The 21,603-nt window shown below is 43.2% G+C and overlaps 1 protein-coding gene across 8 annotated transcripts in view; it reads right to left on the bottom strand.

Moving 5' to 3' along the window:
- Positions 1-21,603, bottom strand: part of LOC138750035 (C-type lectin domain family 4 member A-like) — a 97,767-nt gene that overhangs the window by 16,509 nt on the left and 59,655 nt on the right. For all 8 annotated transcript variants that reach the window (XM_069912200.1, XM_069912199.1, XM_069912196.1 and 5 more), the window contains one exon: positions 21,046-21,197. In XM_069912200.1, the coding sequence (XP_069768301.1) occupies positions 21,046-21,197 (152 nt within the window). The remainder of the gene's footprint in view (positions 1-21,045; positions 21,198-21,603) is intronic.

Raw genomic sequence — 21,603 nt, forward strand, 5'->3', positions numbered from 1 at the left:
GGTATCACTGATTCCATGAAGCCAGGTCGGTGTACCCAGACTCGGACCCTACCTTCAGCGAAGGTAGATCTGTAACCTGATCCCACCCCCAATGGAGGTAGATCGACCATGTTGCTCCTCAGCTGGGTCACTGCACCCCAGCAGGCCCACTGGACTTTTGGCGCTAACGAACCCTTTCTCCTCGGGCTCTTGCCGCTCTGCCTCTGCCCCAGACCCTCATCAGGACCTGGGAACTGCCTGACAGTTGTCCTGGCCCTTTTCCGCTACACTTTCTCCTCCGGAGGGCTACATCGGGGCCTCCCCTCATCGGGATCCAGGAACCTCCCACCGGCAGTCCCGGAATTTTTGCCGCTTCCCTCCTTCTCCGAAGGGCTTGTTCGGGGCTTTGATTCCATTTTGTGGATCGCTCCCCTGCGATTTCCCTCAGGGCTCTGCTCCTGCAGGCCTTACTATTTTGGGATCGCTCTACTGAGATTCCTCACTCATTCCATGCTTTTCCTCCTGCACCAAAAACGCATGCTGCTCCTCGCAAGTCAACTGATGTAATGGCTGCGCATGCGCGGATGGGATCTCAGGTTGGCGAACCAATGTACATTGCGAAGAATAATATGCCTTAAATATTGTGCCTGCCCACTGTACCTTAAAATGAGGTTAATTAGTATTAGATAGGTGACTCTGTCTACCTAGCCTTAATCTACTTGTTCCCGCTGGAATGACTCAAATAAAATTTGTGTTTTGTATTTTGTGGTTCTGCTGTGTACCCTCACAGGCAGTACAATTATTACACACATCTCAGGCTCTCAGTCAGTTGGCTGGTTTGTTTACATATCAGGTGAGCTGCATGCTGCAAGATACATAATCATTATGAGTGTCATTAATAACGATACAAATAAATAATTTCATTCAAATTTAACTTTACTGTGTTAGTTAAGTATATGTCTAGACTGATGAGTGTTATGTAAAAGTGTGGTGTGATGTGATAGAGTGGTGTGGATGTGGTTAGTGATGAGAAGATGTGGTGGATGTTTCAAGTTGGAAATCGATATTGTGTACATAATGTGCACAGTTTTAATGACGCATCTGTGAGCAGTTAAACAACAATTTGGTTTTATAGCTTGGAATGGCAATTTTAATCGATTTATGCTGGTTTCATTGCAGATGTGTACCAAAGTGATTGTTTCAGGTTTGTTTTTGAAATTGATAGCTTTGGAAAACATTGATTTCATCCATTGTCCACTCCAAGAATTGTTTCTCCAGAAAATGCTTTTTGTGCCAGGAGCTTTCCCTTTGCTCCAAAGTTAGCACAGTTATCACGGTAGATGCTGAAAGCTTTAGTTTAAGGAGATTTAGAGTCAGGAATGGCATGGATCACAATGTGTCCTCAAATGTTGCAAGTCATAGTGTTGTAGAGCTCAGAGCTGGGGCATCCAGCTCAGTGCATCTGCATCTGCATCTGCACCAACCTGACTGTACATCTACATTAATCTCATTTGCCTGCAGTAGGTTCATACCTTTCTCTGCCTTGCCTGCCTGAATGTCTCCTAAACAGTGATTGTACCCGATTCCTCCACTAGCACTGCTGCCAGGGAGTTCCTGATATTCACCATCCTCGGTGTAAGAAAAACTCCCCCCACCACCCCCCCCCCCCACCATTTTCCCAGCACCTTCAATGGTTTGCTGCTCATCTTGCTTTTAATACCTCTACCATGGAAAAAAATATTCTATCTACGCCCTCTATACCTCTTATAATGTTAGATACTGTGACAGAGTATATAGAAATATTTTTGGGAGATAAATTAGGAAAGGTTAGAATAAGTTACATAGAAACACTTTAAAACAGATCTTATTTGAAATACTGGAGACTCCAGAGTGACGTTACAGAAACGTTGAAGAATGCCTATGGAGGCTTCACAAGTAGGTGTTAATTGAACTGATGTTGTGGAATGAATGGTCTATTGTCTTTAAATCAACAGCAGAGACATAGTGGCTTTGGCTTTTCACACCATTTTTTAGAAGTTTTGAAGAGTGCTCAGAGAGAGGTCACTGATTGGTTCTTGTTTACCTAAAAGCAACAGATGAAGCAGAAAACTGATTCCTATTGTTTGCTGGGGAAGGTCATGTGGTTTTGCAAGCAAAGGGAGAGTCAAGCAAGCTGTCTCAGTCTGTGTGTGTGTGAGAGAGAGAAAGCAGTCTCTGACTGGGTGCAAAGCAGCAGAAGCTTGCTGGAACTGAAACAGAAGCTCCAGAGTGGAAGATGGCTAAAGGACTGGCTGCCTAATGTTTTGCTTGGAATAAGTGTAAGGAACTCTGTGGTGACCTGAAAGAAAGAGGTTATCATCTGGAGAACCCTGATGTTTCATTAGCAAGACACTGAGGTGACTAATGGAAATACATGTTAAATTCTGTGCACAGTATAAGGATTGCCTGCAACCAGTGAACTTGGAGGAATGAGAAGTGAGATTGGACTGTGAACCAAAGAACTTTTCTGAATTATGCACACATTATATACACGTGTGCTTAGAGTTAGAAGAGAGTTAGGTTAAGTAAGTTTATAATAGATAAGTTGAAGTTTGTTCCTATTTTTATGTTTAAAGATAATTAAAAGCAACTTTTGTTTAAGTAACCATTTGTTGTGGTGAATATTTATTGCTGCTAGGTTTCAGGGTCCTTTGGACTTGAAACAATACTAAATAGGTCATCCCTCAACCTCCTTGCTCCAGGGAAAACAAACCCAGCCAATCCAATTCATCCCCTAAACTGTTAACTTGAACCAGGCAACAGCCCGATAATATAACGCGGGCACTTTTACTTTAATTGATTCAATATATTTTGGATGAGTCACATTTTAATTATCTCACTTGTTATGAAGCAGCTAAAAACTGGATAATTCCCTCAAGGGAAAACAATTTATCTGCCTGCTATCTGATAAATTGAAAACACACCCTCTCATTCTGCCATTCCGAAAAAACAATAGCATGTTGTTTGTTACACTGCCATGTTTAGAATAGACCATGGCAGACTTTTTCTGAGTCCCCAAAAAACCAGAGGACCTATGCCCTCAAGTCACCCACATAAGTTTGTATCCATTCATAAAATGTGTGAGGCTGCATTTGCAATAATGTATCACTTTGAGTTCATCTCTCTCCTCTGAAATTAGCTTCCCCTGGCATTTGGTGTCCTACTTGTCCCTTTTGCACTCTCTTTAAAAATAACTGGATGTTTTAATATATGTGTATTTTTTTAATTTAGGCCACTTTATAACATATGCTACAGTCCCTGCACTAGTTTAATACAGGCCTGTGAGGTCTATCGGTTCTATGACACTCTCCATCATTCAGTGTGTCAGTCCCTGTACCCCTAGGTCTCTCTGTTCTACCACACTCCCAACCATTCACCGTGTTGGTCCCCAGACCCCATGGTTCATTGTGTTGGTCCCTGTACACCAAGGTACTCAGTTCTACAACACTTCCCACAGATCACCATGTCAGTCTCCACCCCCTGAGGTCTCTCCACCATTGGGGGCGTGGTGTGATGGTGTGAGTGGAAAAGCACCTCCCCTGGAAGAATTAATTAATAACTAAACAAAAAAAGTTTTTCAAAATATTTTCAGTGGCTAAAAACTATTTGAAGTCTTGCCCGCAAAGTTTGACTATGGCTGCAAGAAAGGAAAATCCTCCACAACTAGAAAATTAGTTCTAAAAGAAGTCACAAAATTTGAAAAAATTGGGCCTACCTCAACAATGCAGCCTCGGGCTGGATTTTATCCTCCTCCACAGGTGACAAGACCGATGGTAGTAAGAGTTCACGTGACCCCGGCGCCATCTCTATGGGGAGCCAAAGAAGATGGCGCCGGTGTCCCAAAAAAAAAGGCTCTGGAACTACAAAGTTTACAAGAACAAGAGGGCATACATAAACTTTTGCACATGCGCAGAATGGTTCGACTGGAATTACAGTGGGAGATTGATAAATCAGCTCTTAGTAAGGTTGAATTTCAAGACCTGGCTACTTTGTATTTTGAGACTGAGCAGGAAACACTTTATTCATCTTTTAGTGATGTGGAGCAGGAAGAGGAAGATCAAAGAAGACTGGAGGAGGAGATAGAAGAATGATATCAATGGGCTCAACTCTAAGAAGAGGCTGAGCAGGTAAAGTTACCTGAAGTTAAAGGGCAAGGTATGGGCAAGCAATGAGTCAGAAAATGGATTTACAGTATGGGTCTATTAAACAGGATGTGAATACTCAATTTGAATTTGTTAAAATGAAGATAATTAAGGAAGTGATATGTTAAACTGGTTGTTAAATTTAAACCACAAGTTCAAAAAGTTGAAGAAAATTTACAAGAATATCATGATGAAGTGGATCAATGTAAAGATGTCATTAATAAGCTTGAAGATTCATTTATGCCCTGGAGTGTTGAGAAAAAACTCTTACAAAAATTTGATACTTTAGAGAATCATAGAAGGTCCTAATGCAGTCCAGTTATTTTTTCAAAAATGGATCCTTGAGACCTTGGGACCCGAACATTTTCTAAATAGTCTTGAATTGGATAGAACACATAGAGCGCTTAGAAAGAAACTGATGTTGGGTCAACTGCCGCGCTCAGTTTTGATAGTTGTCTTCGTTATCAAGATAAGGAGACTATTTTGACACTAATGGTCCAGAAAGCTCGTCAATTTCAGGGTCCTTTGTGGCTGACAATTTTTTTTTTAAATGTGGATCTTGGAGTGAAAAGATTAAAGGAATTTAATCCTGCAAAGTCTGTACTTTGGAAAAAGAGATACAAGTTTTCTTTTTGCCATCCTGCAATACTTAAGGTTTTTCTGGGGAATAATCAGACAAAATTCTTTGACAATGAGATGGAAGCTTTAGAATTTGACAATCCTCTTCCAAATAATAAATTGGATCAACAGGTTGATTTATTAACAGCAGACACTGAAAAGATACAACGGTCAGGCAAGGAGATACAGCAGGAGATTGCTCACCTTCATCATGATGATTAAGTTAACAAAGATCTTGAGCTGCCTCCTTTACCTGAAGATGATGAAGATAATTCGAAAATTGTTCTTTTCTCTCTCTGAGAGATGGGTTTTTTCCTTTTCATTCCCTAGCTGGGTGCCACCTAGTGGCGAGAGTTACTTCCTGCATGACTAAGGGCTTTTTTTGACGGTTTCTTTTGGGGGGATTCTTTTTGTTTCTCTTTTTTTTCTATATTTCCTTTTTCTTTATGGAGATATCATGAGTACTTAATGATGTGGGAGGCCCAAGAGGAGAGGCAAAGAGAAGTTATTAATTTTTTGAATTTAATATAAAGGCAAATAATAAAACTTTGAATTTTAAAAATTATAATGTTAATGGGCTTAATAATGAAAGAGAGTGTTAGCTTATTTGAAGAAAATTAGAGTTGATATTGCTTTTTTATATATATATACAGGAAACTCATTTATCTGAGAGAGAACATCAGAAATTGAAAAGAGATTGGGTTGGACAAGTGGTAGCTTCTACTTTTAACTCTAAAGCAAGGGGTGTAGCAATTTTATTTAAAAAAAGTTACCTATTAAAATTCATTGGACTTTGATGAATATTTATGTACGAAATATGGATGATGAAGGGTTATTAGGGATACATTTATGTATTTAGCAGAGACTCGCCAAAAATATTGGTGGGGGAAAATTTCAATTGTTTGGATCCAGTTTTGGATAAAACAACCAAATCAGTTATTCGAACTAAAGAGGCTAACACAATTCTGAATGTTATGAAAGATTTGAATTTAATAGATATTTGGAGGAGATTAAACCCTAAAGGGACTATGTTATCCTCATAGATTTGATTGTTATTCTAGGATAGATTTATTTTTAATTTCAGCACAATTGCAAGGAAATGTTATGAATAAGGCCAGAATTTTATCTGATCATTCACCACTTTTAATGTTGCATTTATTTTTGGAAAAGGAACGAACGGTTTATAGATGGCAATTAAATTCAACATTGTTAAAAGAACAGATTTTTGTGATTTTATAAGAATATTCATGAGTTTTTAGAATTAAATTCAAACTCTGTTCTTAATAAATTTGTTGTTTGGGATGCATTAAAGGCCTATTTAAGAGGACAAATAATGTTTTACATCGAGAATTAAGAAAGATTTTATCAAAGAGGTTAATCAATTAGAAAGGGAAATACAGGATTTGGAAAAGGTATTACAAAACAAGCCTCTGGATGAAGAAAATAAAGGAATTAGAAATATAGAAATATAGAAAATAGGTGTAGGAGTAGGCCATTTGGCCCTTCAAGCCTACACTGCCATTAATTTTGATCATGGCTGATCATCCACTCAGTACCCTGTTCCAGTTTTATTTTAATGTGATTCAGATGTACAGGACTGAGAAATTGATTGATTGAACTAAGCAAAGATATTAAGAATTAGGAGAAAGAGCTCATAAAGTTTTAGCTTGGCAGTTAAAAAATGACTAATCTTCTAGAATAATTAATGCTGTTAGGAAGAGTTCAAAGACGATTACTTACAATCCTAAGGAAATTAATGATGTATTTAAATCTGACGTATAGATCAGAATTTATTGGAGATGAAGGTAAGATTGATAAATTTCTATTGCGGATAAACATTTGGATGTTCCTTTTACAATAAGAGAAATTAATGAAGTGCATAGTTCAATACTGAATGGAAAATCTCCAGTAGTTTTACATATGAATTTTATTAGAAATTTACAGACCTTTTAAGACCTCTGTTTATGGAGGTGCTAATGCAGGAGATGGAATCCTATTCTTTACCAGATTGTTTTTCAATGACAATGATTACAGTAATTCCAAAGAAAGATAAAGACTTGTTAAATCCTGCATTCTATCATCCAATATCTTTATTGAATGTATATTATAAAATTGTTAGCAAATAGATTATCAAAATGTCTGCCTGATTTAATCCGTATAGATCAAACAGATTTTATTAAAAATCTGTATTACACGGATAATATTGCAAGATTAATTAATTTAATTAACTTAATTCAGAAAAAAGGAGATCGTGGTATTTGTAATAACTTTGGATGTGGAAAAAGCTTTTGATAGAATGGAATGGAACTTTTTGTTTAAAGTGTTGAAGAAGTTTGGTATTGGTTCTATGCGTATAAATTGAGTTAAAGCCTTATATAAAAAGACTGGCAAAAATTATTAATAATGGACAAATTTCTCCTTCTTTTCCTTTAATTAGGTCAAGTCAACGAGTTTTTCTTTGTCCCTGACTTTATTTGTTTTAGCAATTAAACCTTCAGCTAAACTTATTAGACAAAATTTTAAGATTAAGGGAATTAAAGTGAATCAAGAAGAATATAACATTAATGTATTTGCTGATGATGTTTTGGTTTATTTAAATGAACCTAAAAATTATTTATTACAATTCTGAATTAAACTGAAAGAATATGGGGAAGTCTCCGGTTATAAAGTTAATTGGGAAAAAAGTGATTATACAGATTGTAAAATAGTCACAAAATGTAGGTGGCCAGATATAGGTATCAAATATTTAGGTATTATAACTGATAATGATTTTTAAAATTTATATAAATTGATTGAACTATTTATGTTTGTTTAATAGAATTGTTACTGATTTTAAAAAGTGGAATAATTTACCTATTACTTTAGTTGGTAGAGTAAATTGTGTCAATTGTGCTGGCAAGCAGATTTGCTAGAGCTGTGGGGGAAGGTTTAAACTAGTTTGGCAGGGGGGTGGGGAACAGAGTGTGAGAGCAGTGTCCAGGGAGCATGGCCACCTAGATAGGAATAAAAAAGATAACAAAGGTAGGATGGAGATTAGGGTAGAATGTAAAAAAGAGAATATATGTGAGGGTCTTTCTCTGAGATGCATATATTTTAATGCAAGAAGCATAGTGAACAAGGTAGATGAGCTGAGAGCATGGATAGATACTTGGGGTCACGATGTTGTGGCAATTAGTGAGACCTGGCTACAGGAGGGGCAGGACTGGCAACTTAATATTCCAGGATACATTTGTTTTAGATGTGATAGATCAGTGGGTAAAAAAGGAGCAGTTGCTCTGCTTGTTAAGGAGGACATTACTGCCGTGAGGTGGCAGGATGGTATGGAGGGATCGACCAGTGAGGCTGTTTGGGTGGAATTGATGGGTGGAGGAGGCAAGAGGTTGCTAATAGGGGTGTATTACAGACCACCAAATGGGCCAAGAAAATTAGAGGAACAAATTTGTAGGGAGATAACGTATATGTGTGAAAATCATAAGGTAATGGTCATGGGAGATTTTAACTTCCCACACATTGATTGGGATACCCATACGGTTAGAGGGCTGGATGGGCTGGAGTTCGTTAAATGTGTTCAGGATTGTTTTCTAAATCAGTTAGTAGAAGAACCGACTCGAGACGATGTAATACTGGATCTCATGTTAGGGAACGAGCTAGGTCAGGTAGCGGACATTAATGTTGGAGAACCAATTGGGTCTAGTGATCATAATTCTGTTAGTTTTAGGGTAGTTTTAGGGAAAAGCAAGGAGAGGCCTAAAGTTGAGGTTCTGTATTGGAAAAGAGCAAATTTTGAAGGAATAAGAAGGGATTTGGGGAGTATTGAGTGGGACAGGATATTTTCAGGTAAGGATGTTAATGAAAAATGGAGGATATTCAAAAAAGAAATTTTGAGGTTACAGAGTAGTTATGTCCCAGTGTGGATCAAAGGAAAGGCTGGAAGTCATAGGGAGGCTTGGTTTTCGAGGAATATTGGAAATTTGGTTAGGAGAAAAAGGGGGGTGTACAAGAGGTATAAAGAGCAGGGAGCTGAGAAGTTGAAGGAGGACTACAAGGAGTGTAGAAGGAATCTTAAGAAAGAAATTAGAAAGGCCAAAAAAAGGCATGAAGAGGCTTTGGCTGACAAAGTAAAAATAAATACAAAGGGTTTCTATAAGTACATTAAAAGAAAAAGGTTAGTGAGAGATAAAATTGGACCCCTGGTAGATAGCGAGGGTAGGCTGAGTGAGAAGTCTGAGGAAATGGGGGAAATTTTGAATGATTTCTTTGCCTCGGTATTCACTAGGGAAAAAAATGTTGAACCAGTTGAAGTAAAGAAAAATAGTGGGGAGGTCATGAAGCATATAAGGATAACCGAGGAGGTAGTGATGGCTGTGTTAAAAAAGATAAAGGTGGATAAATCTCCCGGACCGGACAAAATATTCCCAAGGACACTCAGGGAGGCTAGTGGACAGTTAGTGGGGCCATTAACAGAGATATTTAGGATGCCACTGGTCACAGGGGTGGTGCCAAAGGATTGGAGGGTGGCGCATGTGGATCCTCAGTTTAAGAAAGGGTCCAAATGCAAACCTGGGAATTATAGGCCCGTGAGTCTGACGTCTGTGGTGGGCAAGTTGATGGAAAGTGTTCTGAGGGGTGCTATTTACAAATTTTTGGAGGTACAGGGATTGATAGGGAGTAATCAGCATGGTTTTGTCAGGGGTAGATCATGCTTGACAAACCTGATTAAGTTCTTCGAGGGGGTTACAAAAAAGGTTGATGAAGGGAAAGCTGTGGATGTTGTCTATTTGGACTTTAGTAAAGCTTTTGACAAAGTTCCCCACAGGAGGTTAGGAAAAAAGGTGGAGGCATTAGGTATAAATAAAGAGGTAGTGAAATGGATCAGCAGTGGTTGGATGGGAGGTGTCAGAGAGTAGTGGTAGAAAATTGTTTGTCCAATTGGAGGCCGGTGACTAGTGGAGTTCCTCAGGGTTCGGTCCTGGGTCCACTATTATTTGTTATATATATTAACAATCTGGATGTAGGGGTGGAGAATTGGATAAGTAAGTTTGCGGATGTCACAAAGATTGGTGGTGTTGTGGACAGTGAGGTAGATTACCGTAGATTAAAAGGTGATTTAGGAAGGCTGGAGGTGTGGGCTGAGAAATGGCTGATGGAATTTAATACAGATAAATGTGAGGTGCTACATTTTGGAAAGGCAAATAGGTCATATACATTGAATGGTAGACAATTGAGGACTGCAGAGCAACAAAGGGATTTAGGAGTTATGGTAAATAGTACCCTCAAGGCTGATGCTCAGGTGGATGGTGTGGTGAAGAAGGCATTTGGAATGTTGGCCTTCATAAATCGGAGAATTGAATTCAAGAGTAGGGAGGTTATGATGAAATTGTGCAAGGCATTGTTGAGGCCAAATTTGGAGTACTGTGTACAGTTTTGGTCACCAAATTATAGGAAAGATATAAACAAAATAGAGAGAGTGCAGAGAAGGTTCACGAGAATGTTGACAGGATTTCAGGGTCTGAGTTACAGGGAAAGGTTGTGCAGACTGGGGCTTTTTTCTCTGGAGCGTAGAAGATTGAGAGGGGACTTGATAGAGGTGTTTAAGATTTTAAAAGGGACAGACAGAGTAAATGTGGATAGGCTTTTTCAATTAAGAAAGGGGGAGATTCAAACTAGAGGACATGGTTTAAGATTGAAGGGGGAAAATTATAAGGAGAACATGAGGGGAAATTTCTTTACGCAGAGGGTGGTGGGGATGTGGAATGAGCTTCCGGCAGATGTGGTCGAGGCGGGATCATTGGTTACATTTAAGGAAAGACTGGATCGTTACATGGATAGGAGGGGACTAGAGGGGTATCGACCGGGTGCTGGTCAGTGGGACTAGGAGGGTGGGGATTTGCTACGGCATGGACTAGTAGGGCCGAAGTGGCCTGTTCTGTGCTGTAAGTGGTTATATGGTTATATGGTTAAAATAAATGTTTTTCCTAGAATTAAATTTTTTTTTCAATTAATTCCCATTCCAATCCCTTCAAAAAATTTTAAGGATTTAATATAGCAGTTAGAACATTTTTATGGAAAGATAAAATGCCGAGGGTTTCTTTGGAAAAATTGATTTGGAAGTATGAGTTAGGGGATTTATGTCTTCTTCATTTTACAAATTATTATAAAGCAGCTGAATTGAGCTTTATAAATGTATTGTTTAATCTAGATAGTATTCCATCTTGGATTTCTGTTGAATTTAATGCAGTAAGGGATAAGGATCCCCAAGATTTAATGTATAAATGGAATCCTAAGATGTTATTTAGAAGTAGCGTTTAATTTATTTTGAAACATTTGATTGAGTTGATTAACATTGATAATCATTGATTGATAATATTAATAATGAAATAGGTATGAAAGTTTTAATATCGAGGAAAATGCCTCGTCAAAATAAGCTTATTCCTTTTTCAATGGATAACCAACTTTTGAGGATTTGGAGATGGAGGATTGGAGATTGTTTTGAGGATGGGAGATTTATAACCTTTGAAAGAACGAGGGAAAAATTTAATGTACCTGGTAATACTTTATTTTGTTACTATTGTGGCGGTGGACATCTCTGTGAGCGAACTGGCACCGTTTGTACCGCCGCGCTGGTGGGGCAGCTGCAGAAGATGACACCATCGCGGCTTGCTCATTGCCTCATAGCTTAAGCCACAGCTCGCGCCCTGGGCAACGTGATGATGTCTCCGCTGCGTGGGGCAGAACTCTCGATGGCCTTAAAGGGGCATGCGCAAAATTCAAATAAACAATTCAACTGAAACCCCCATCAAGTTCAGTGGTGCTTTCTGTGTTGTAGCAGCCGCTATGTTGGTGACCCCAGGCATTATCTTGTCTCCAAACATGGATTCATCAGTGATCAGTGCTGTCTCTGTGAAATGCCCCCCCCCCACCCCCACATTTGGACTCATCGGCCCCGCACGTAGTTTGGGCAGGCGGAGGCGCAGTTTCATCTTAGACAGATCATCTCAGATTCCTCCATGTTCTACCATGTAGTGAGCGCCCTTGATGAAGAAACTGTGGCCAGAGTGGAAGTCCTGATCCACAATCCTCCAGAGGAGGGCAAGTATGTCACCCTCAAAACCCTCCTCCTCGGCACCTTTGTTCTCTCCCATCGGCAGCACATGGCCAAGCTGATGCACCTCGACGACCTAGGGGACAGAGCCCCGACGACCTTAATGGATGAAATGCTCACACTGGCAGAAGGTCACAAACCCTGCCTGATGTTTTAGCAAGTCTTCCTTGAAAAAATGCCAGAAAACATCCAGCTCCTACTAGTGGGCGAAGGCTTCTTGGACCCCTGGAAGGTGCAGCCCGTGCTGACATTCTGTGCCAAATTAAATGAGAGAATGAGGCCGCCATAAACCAGGTCACCCTCCATGGACCCAGCTGACCACTGCCCGCCACCAGACAGAGCACGTAGGAGCACCAATCCACTTGGTGTTTCTACCACCAACGCTGGGGAGCCCAAGCCCGCAAGGGTCGCCAACCTGCTTATACCAGGGAAACGACCAGGCCAGCTGGCACTGATGGCCATGACAGCTGGCCACATGAACAGCCTCTTACATGTGGTGGACAAGACCAATGGACGCCGTTTTTTGATGGACACCGAAGCAGAATTGAGCGTGCTGCCCCCAACTACCCTTGAATCCTCCACAAGTGCACGAGGCCTCACCCTGCAGGCAGCGAACGGCACCGACATAAAAATATTTGGCACACGGACCATTCAAGTACTCCTTGGGACAGACAAATACCGCTGGAAGTTCCTACTGGCCACCGTGAGAACTGCACTGTTAGGAGCCGACTTCCTCAGAGCGCACAGCCTGCTGGTTGACCTGAAGGACAAGAGACTCATGCATGCCCATACCTTCCAGACCCTCCGAATCGAGCTGTCCAGTGTGCACAGCCCAGGGATAGTGACCATCTGCATGTCCAGGAATGAGTACTCCCGTATCCTAGACGAGTTCCCCACATTTTACAGCCACAGTTCACCACCACCATGCCTCAGCACAGCGTATGCCACCTCATCGCCACACAGGGCTCTCCACTCCATGCCAAGGCTGGACAATGGCCGCTGGAGAAGCTGCAGCTCACAAAAGAGGAGTTCTCCTGCCTCCAGGAGCTTGGCATAGTTCGCAGGTCAGACAGCCCCCGGGCTTCTCCCCTGCACATGGTCCCAAAGGCATCCAGGTATTGGCGCCCATGCAGGGACTACCGCCGGCTCAATGACACAACTACACCTGACCGATACCCCATCCCCCACATTCAGGACTTCACGGCCAACTTACACGGCGCCAATGTTTTCTCCAAGGTCGACTTGGTGAGGGGCTACCATCAGATCCCTGTACACCCCGATGACATTGGCAAAACTGCCATCATCACCCCGTTCGGCATTTTTGAATTCCTTCGAATGCCCTTCGCCCTGAAGAACACAGTCCAAACCTTCCAGCGGCTCATGGACACAGTGTGTGTTCATCTATCTCGATGACATCCTCATTGCCAGTCGAGATCACAATGAGCACAAGTCCCATCTCCACTCACTATTCGCCTGCCTGGCTGAATTCGGCCTCACAGTCAATGTGGCCAAATGTCAGTTCAGGAAGGAGTCCCTACAGTTCACCGCAGATGTGGCAGCACCATCAAAAGACAAGGTCAAGGCCATACAACAGATCCCCAGGCCAGACACCCTCAAGGGCCTGCAGGAGTTCACCGGGATGGTTAATTTCTACCACCGCTTCATCCCCCGGGGGCTGCATGCATAATGAGCCCACTGTTTGCCCTGATCTCAGCCAAACAAAAGACACTTAGTTGGTCGAAAGACAGCCTTCGCACAGACCAAGGCCACTCTCGCTAGCGCCACCATACTGGCCCACCCACATCCCGAAGCCCACACTGCACTCTCAGTGGATGCGTTTGGAGCGTCCTCGAGCAAGAAGTCAACGGGTAGTGGCACCCACTGGCCTTCTTCAACCGGCACCTCCGACCACCCGAGCTGAAGAGCAGGGCAATCGACAGGGAGCTCCTGGCCTTGTACCTCTCAATCAGGCACATCCGCTACTTCCTGGAGGGCAGACTGTTCACTGCCTTAACGGACCACAAGCCGCTCACTCAGGCCCTCGCCATGGCTAAGGATCCTTGGTCGGCAAGCCAGAAGCAACACCTTTCCTACATCTCGGAATTCACCATCGACATCCGACACCAGGCAGGTAAGGACAATGCCGACACGCTCTCCAGACCTACCATCCACAACTTGTCTCCTGGCCTGAACTATGCCCAATTAGCTCAGGCCCAGGGGGAGGATGGAGATGCAGGCCTTCCGAACCGCCATCACCGGCCTGCACCTCGAGAACCTGAAGCTGCCGGGCAGCTGCGACATGGTCCTGCGCAATATCTCAACTGGCTTGCCACAACTGGTAGTCCCCCTGCGGTGGAGGCAGGAGGCATTCCAGTCAATTCATGACCTGGCCCACTCCTCAGTCAAGACATGGTGACAGAATGTTTCATCTGGCACAGGTTAAAAAAACATGGCCCAGATGGCGAGGAATTGCATGCATTGCCAAGCCTCCAAGGTCCAACGCCATGTCAGAGCCGCGATATAACATTTTGACCCACCAGCCAGGAGGTTTGACCATATCCACATCAATATAGTGGGCCCCCTACCTGTGTCAAGGGACGCCCGCTACTTCCTGACTGTAGTCGACTAGACGACGAGGTGGCCAGAAGCCATCCCCATCAGTTACACTTCCGCTGAGACCTGTGCCAGAGCCCTGCTCGCGAACTGGTTGGACATTTCAGTGTCCCAGTCCATATGACCAGCGACAGGAGCGCCCAGTTCACCTCTGCCCTCTGGCATAACTGCCAAACTGCTTGGGAATCAAGCTCCACCACACCATGACATATCATCCCCAAGTGAATGGACTCATAGAGTGCTTCCACCAGCACCTCAATGCAGCCCTCATGGCATGGCTAAAAGGACCAAACTGAACAGATGAGCTGCCATGGGTCCTGCTTGGCAGCCAAACAGCTCCGAAAGCGGACCTCCAGGCTTCATCCGGGAAACTTGTCTATGGTGCACCGCTGTCCCTACCAGGGAATCCGAAGGTGAGATCCCAACCCTGCTCATGGACCTCCACAACAGACTCGCCTCGCACCACCAACCCTCCACAACAAACACCCGGTGAAAGTCCCCAAAGAGCTGGCCTTAACGGAGTTCGTGTTCGTCCGGCATCTCCCGAATGAGGGCTCATACAAGGTCCTCCACCGATCAGGAAAGACTTTCACTCTGGACATTGGGGGCAGGGACGAACTATTCACAGTCGACCAGCTGAAACCGGCACACATGGACTTAGACCAACCCATAAACAGAGGGATCAACCGCCTCAGCAGCAGGAAGCATAAGCCAGTTCTGGTGGGGGGGGGGGGGGGGGGTGGTGGTTGTGTGGCGGTGCATATCTCTGTGAGCAAACTGGCCTTGCATGTACAGCCACGCTGGCGGAGCAGCTGGAGAAGATGGAGCCATTGGGGTTTGCTCTTGCCTCATGGCTTAGGCCACAGCTCGCGTCCTGGGCAACATGATGATGTCACCACTGCATGGGGCAGAATTCCCGATGGCCTTAAAGTGGCGCGTGCGAAATTCAAATAAACAGTTCAACTGAAACCCCCATCGAGTTCAGTGGTGTGTTTCTGTGTGTAGCAGCCGCTACACTATCAAATTAAAGCTTTCGTATCTGCTTGATGCTACCTAACCAAAGTGAATTATAATTATTGATTTGTAATACTACTGTAGATAAATTTATTTCAGTAATGTATAACTTATTTCAAACTAAGGCTCACTAAATTGCAATGTATAAATCTAGACTAAGATGGGAAATAGATTTAAATACACAAATAAGTGAAAAGGATGGAATGGATTAGTGTAAGAATAATATGACTAAATTTATTAAGGTATCCAATATAATTTTTACATCTGTTATATTTGACTCCACAAAAATTAAATAGATTAAATCCTGCCATATCAGATTTACGTCTTAACCCTAACCTTAACCCTAATGTCGATCTGAGGTTGGAACTTTTTTTTCATTCAACCTGGCAATGTCCTAAAGTTAGACAATTTTGGTTAGGGGTAGGTCATTTTTTGGAACCAATTACTGGGTCACATTCCCACAGGACCTGATATTATTTTTATTGAGAAATATGAAGGCTATAAGACCAAAATTAAAATTAAATATTTATCAGATTGAATTTATGTTCAATGATTTAGCAATTTCTAGGAAATGTTTAGCAATATCTTGCAAGTCAGAAATAGATAGAGGTATGGAAAGATGGCACACAGAACTTCATAGTTGTATCTTTGGCTTGGCTTCGCGGATGAAGATTTATGGAGGGGGTAAATGTCCACGTCAGCTGCAGGCTCGTTTGTGGCTGACAAGTCCGATGCGGGACAGGCAGACACGGTTGCAGCGGTTGCAGGGGAAAATTGGTTGGTTGGGGTTGGGTGTTGGGTTTTTCCTCCTTTGTCTTTTGTCAGTGAGGTGGGCTCTGCGGTCTTCTTCAAAGGAGGTTGCTGCCCGCCGAACTGTGAGGTGCCAAGATGCACGGTTTGAGGCGATATCAGCCCACTGGCGGTGGTCAATGTGGCAGACACCAAGAGATTTCTTTAGGCAGTCCTTGTACCTCTTCTTTTGTGCACCTCTGTCACGGTGGCCAGTGGAGAGCTCGCCATATAACACGATCTTGGGAAGGCGATGGTCCTCCATTCTGGAGACGTGACCCACCCAGCGCAGCTGGATCTTCAGCAGCGTGGACTTGATGCTGTCGGCCTCTGCCATCTCGAGTACTTCGACGTTAGGGATGAAGGCGCTCCAATGAATGTTGAGGATGGAGCGGAGACAATGCTGGTGGAAGCGTTCTAGGAGTCGTAGGTGTTGCCGGTAGAGGACCCATGATTCGGAGCCGAACAGGAGTGTGGGTATGACAACGGCTCTGTATACGCTTATCTTTGTGAGGTTTTTCAGTTGGTTGTTTTTCCAGACTCTTTTGTGTAGTCTTCCAAAGGCGCTATTTGCCTTGGCGAGTCTGTTGTCTATCTCTTTGTCGATCCTTGCATCGGATGAAATGGTGCAGCCGAGATAGGTAAACTGGTTGACCGTTTTGAGTTTTGTGTGCCCGATGGAGATGTGGGGGGGCTGGTAGTCATGGTGGGGAGCTGGCTGTTGGAGGACCTCAGTTTTCTTCAGGCTGACTTCCAGGCCAAACATTTTGGCAGTTTCCGCAAAACAGGACGTCAAGCTCTGAAGAGCTGGCTCTGAATGGGCAACTAAAGCGGCATCGTCTGCAAAGAGTAGTTCACGGACAAGTTTCTCTTGTGTCTTGGTGTGAGCTTGCAGGCGCCTCAAATTGAAGAGACTGCCATCCGTGCGGTACCGGATGTATAGCATTAGAGAAAATTACGTAATCTGCGAGATAGATATCATGTGTTTTGGAAAATATGGACCACATATTTACAAAATGTTGGCTTGCATGCATGATTGACTCTGAAGACCTCACTTCTTGGTAACCTCTAATATAGGCTTTGTTGTATAAATATTTTCTTGGCATTCTCTGTTTCTTTATCTTTTCTTTTTTCTTGTTTTAGGCCAACCCAACCGGGCAGGGGTTGGGAGGATGGTTTGAGGTATCTCTGTTCTATGACACTCCCCATCATTCACCGTGTTGGAATCCGTACTCCAGGTCTATCTGTTCTATGACACTCCTCACCAATCACCTTAGCAGTTCCCAAACCCTGAGGCCTCTCTGTTCTACAATATCCCCTACCATTCACCGTGTCGGTTCCCATACCCCAAGGTCTCTCTGTTAGAACATAGAACACTACAATATAGGCCCTTCAACCCTCTATGTTGTGCCAACCCATATATTCCTCCCAAAAAAAAACTAAATCCTCCCTACCCCACAACTGCTATCTTACTTCCATCCAAGTGCCAGTCTAAGAGTCTCTGAAATGCACCGAATGTTCCAGCCTCCACCACCATTCCAGGCACCCACAAACCTCTGTGTGAAAAACATGCCCCTAACATCTCCCTAAACTTTCCTTCCTTCACTTTGTACATATGTCCTTTGGTGTTTGCTATTCCTGCACTGGGAAAAAGATGCTGGCCCACCCCTATCTAGGTCCTTTGCTGACCTCTATTAATTTTCCTCTCACAAAACTAGGGACAAGAGAGAAAAGTCCCAGGTTTACTCACCTTGCCTCATGAGATAGTTTCTCCAATCCAGGCAACATCCTGGTAAATCTCCTCTGCACCCTTTCCATAGCTTCCACATCCTTCTTATAATGAGGTGACCAGAACTAAACACAATATTCCAAATGTGGTCTCACCGGAGATTTGTTGAGTTGCAATGTGATCTTTCTACTCCTGAACTCAATCCCCCTATTAATGAAGCCCAGCATCCCATAGGCCTTCTTAACTACCCTATCCTTACACCCTTAACCCATGTCCTTAGGTTTGTATCTCACCTCAGTGGAAAAAACTGATCTACATATACTCTGTCTGTCCTCATAATTTTGAATATCTCTATCAAATCTCCCCTTGTTCTTCTACACTCCAGGGAATAAATTCCGAACCTGTTTACCCTTTCCCTGTAACTCAGTTCCTGAAGTCCAGGAAACATGCCAATAAATCTTCTCTGCACTCTATCTTATTATTACCATAGAACAGGCCATTCGGCCCTTCTAGTCTGTGCCGACCACCATTACGCTAATCCCATTGACCTGCTCCCATTCCATAAGCTTCCAGATCTCTCCCATTCATGTATATATCCAATCTATTTTTAAAACTCTAGATCAAGCCTACATTAACCACACCAGATGGCCACTCACTCCACACTCCACACTGAAGAACTGTCCCCTACTGTTCCCCCTAAACTTTTCCCCTTTCATCTTAAAATTATGACCTCTCTTTTTATTTTCCCCAATCAAAGTGGAAAAAGTCTACTTGAATTTACTTTGCCTATACCTCTCATCATTTTGTAAACCTTGATAAAAACTCCCATCATTCTTCTTTTGTCTAAGGAATAAAGTCCCAACCTGTTTAATCTTTCCCTGTAACTCAACTCCTGAAGACCTGGAGACATCCTAGTAACTCTTCTCTGCTCTCTTTCAATCTTATTGATAACCTTCCTGTAGTTCGGTGACCAGAACTGCACACAATACTCTAAATTAAGCCTCACCAATGTCTTAAACAACTTCAACATAACATCACAACTCTTGTACTCAATACTTTGATTTATTGAGACTAAGATACCAAAAGCTTTCTTTCCAACCTTGTCCATCTGCAACACCACCTTCAGGGAACAATTTATCTGTATTCCCAGATCTCTCTGCTTCTCTGCACTCCTCAGTGCCCAATTCACTGTGTATGTCCTACCTTGGTTTGCCCTTCCCAAAATGCATCACCTCACATTTGTCTGCATTAAACTCCATCTGCCATTTTTTTGGTCCATTCTCTCAGGTGGTCCAGATCCCTCTGCTAGTTTTGAAAATCTTCCTCACTGACCAGCCTCCAATCTTGGTGTCATCAGCAAACTTGCTGATCCAATTACCACATTATCATCCAGATCATTGATATACATGACAAATAATTATAGTCCCAACACAAATCCCAGAGGCTCACCACTAGTCACAGTCCTCCAGTCTGAGAAGCAACCATCCACTACCACTCTCTCTCTTTTCTCCCACACAGCAATTTCTAATCCAATTTCGATAACTAGTGTCATAACCTTCTGGACTAACCTCCCTTGTCAAAGGCTTTACTAAAGTCCATGTAGACAACATCCATAGCCTTTTCTTCATCTACCTTCTTGGTAACCTCATCAAAAAACTCTACGATTCATTAAACATGACTTACCGCGCACAAAGCCTTGTTGACTGTCCCCAATCAGCCCATGGCTGTCCAAATATCCTGTCTCTCAGTACTCCTTCCAATAATTTACCTACTACTGATGTCAGGATCACCGGCCTATAGTTGCCTAGTTTATTTTTGGACCCTTTTTTAAAATCCAGAACAACATGAGCTACCCTCCAATCCTCTGGCACCTCACCCATGGCTCAGGACATTTTGAATATATTAGCCAAGTCCCCTGTAATTTCTAGACTCGTCTCCTTCAAAGTCCAAGGGAATATCATATCTGGGACAGGTGATTTACCTACCTTTATCTTTCCTGTAGTTAGATGACCAAAATTCCATATAATATTCCAAATCTGGCTTCATTAATGTCCTGTACAACATTACCATACTTTTAAAGTTTGATTTATGAAGGCCAATGTCCCAAAAGCTCTCTCTTAAAACCAAACTACACCCTTCCTCTAATGAGGTTACCAGAACTGAACACAATATTCCAAATGTGGTATCACCAGAGACTTGTAGAGTTTGCAAAGTGTCCTCTTGACTCTTGAACTAACTCCCTGACTAATGAAACCCAGCATCCTATAGGCCTTCTTAATTATCCCATCTACCTTTCTGTCCCCTAGGGAACTGTCCCCTATTGTACCAGCCTACACCACAATCCTTGGCAAGCAATTCCAGGCACCAACAACTCTCTGGCAAGAAACGTACCTCTGATGTCTCACCTAAACCTCCCTCCCTTCACCTTGGACAAACATCCTCTGGTGTTTACTTTCCTGCCCTGGGACAAAGGTGCTGACTGGCCACCCTATCTATGCCTCTTGTAGATTTAAAGACTCCTCTCATCCTTCAATGCTACAAAGAGAAAAGTCCCAGCTCTGCTAAGCTTGACTCATGAGGCACATTCTCCAATCCAGGCAACATCCTGTAAATCTCCACTGCACATTTTCCAAAACAGGGAGCACTTTTTTTCCAGGGCAGGAATAGAAAATACCAGAGAACGTCTGTACGAGGTGAAGGAAGAGAATTTCAGGGGTTAATGTTTTTCTTTACACAGAGAGTTGTTGGTACCTGAATGGCTTGCCAGAGATTATGGTGGAGGCTGGTACAATAGGGGACATTTACGATACACTTAAACAGGCACCTGGATGGAAGTAAAATAGAGGGTTACAAGGTAGCGAGGGTTTAGTACTCTTTTGGTAGGAATATATGTGTCAGCATAACACTGGGGGCCAAAGGGTCTTTGCTGAATTGTTCTATGTTCTCTGGGTGAAGAGGGAGAGGAGAAGGAGAGAGAGGAGAGAGGGGAGAGGGGAAGAGAAACGATGGACCCACCCTACCTGAACCTTCTCACTGGAGACCACTGCCAGATGTCCGCCCTGCTCCTTGCAGTGCTTTCTGCTCTCCTCCCACGACTGGCTCTCGTTGACGAACAGGTAACAGTTCCGTCTGAACAGCACCCATCCGGGTTCACAGATCCTGCTGGGGCACTCTATTGATGGAGATGGAGATGGACAGGGAGAGGGTGGTAAGGGGAGAAGAGACGCAGCACTCTCTCACGGGCTCCGACCACCCGCGAGCAGACCCATCAGCAGTTTAACATTAAAAACCCTGCCCTCCCATGGAGTTACACACTCAGGGATGAGAGATGTCGGAGCAGGTCAGGTCACCTAGTCTGCCTTGCCATTCTAACCATTTTCTATCCACCCTCCCGCTCAGCCCCACTACCTAAGATTGCTTCGCATGGTGCCTTCGCTTTGCCCCCACTAGCAATGGGCACCTCTTCAATTTCACGCCCCACTCCCGTGCCAGCACATCTGTCCGCAGCCTCATGTATGGTCCCACCAAGACCACCTGTAAATTGGAGGAACAGCACCTTTCCATCTCGGCACTCTCTA

The sequence above is a fragment of the Narcine bancroftii genome, chromosome 14, assembly GCF_036971445.1.
Source record: "Narcine bancroftii isolate sNarBan1 chromosome 14, sNarBan1.hap1, whole genome shotgun sequence".
Classification (NCBI taxonomy): Eukaryota; Metazoa; Chordata; class Chondrichthyes; order Torpediniformes; family Narcinidae; genus Narcine; species Narcine bancroftii.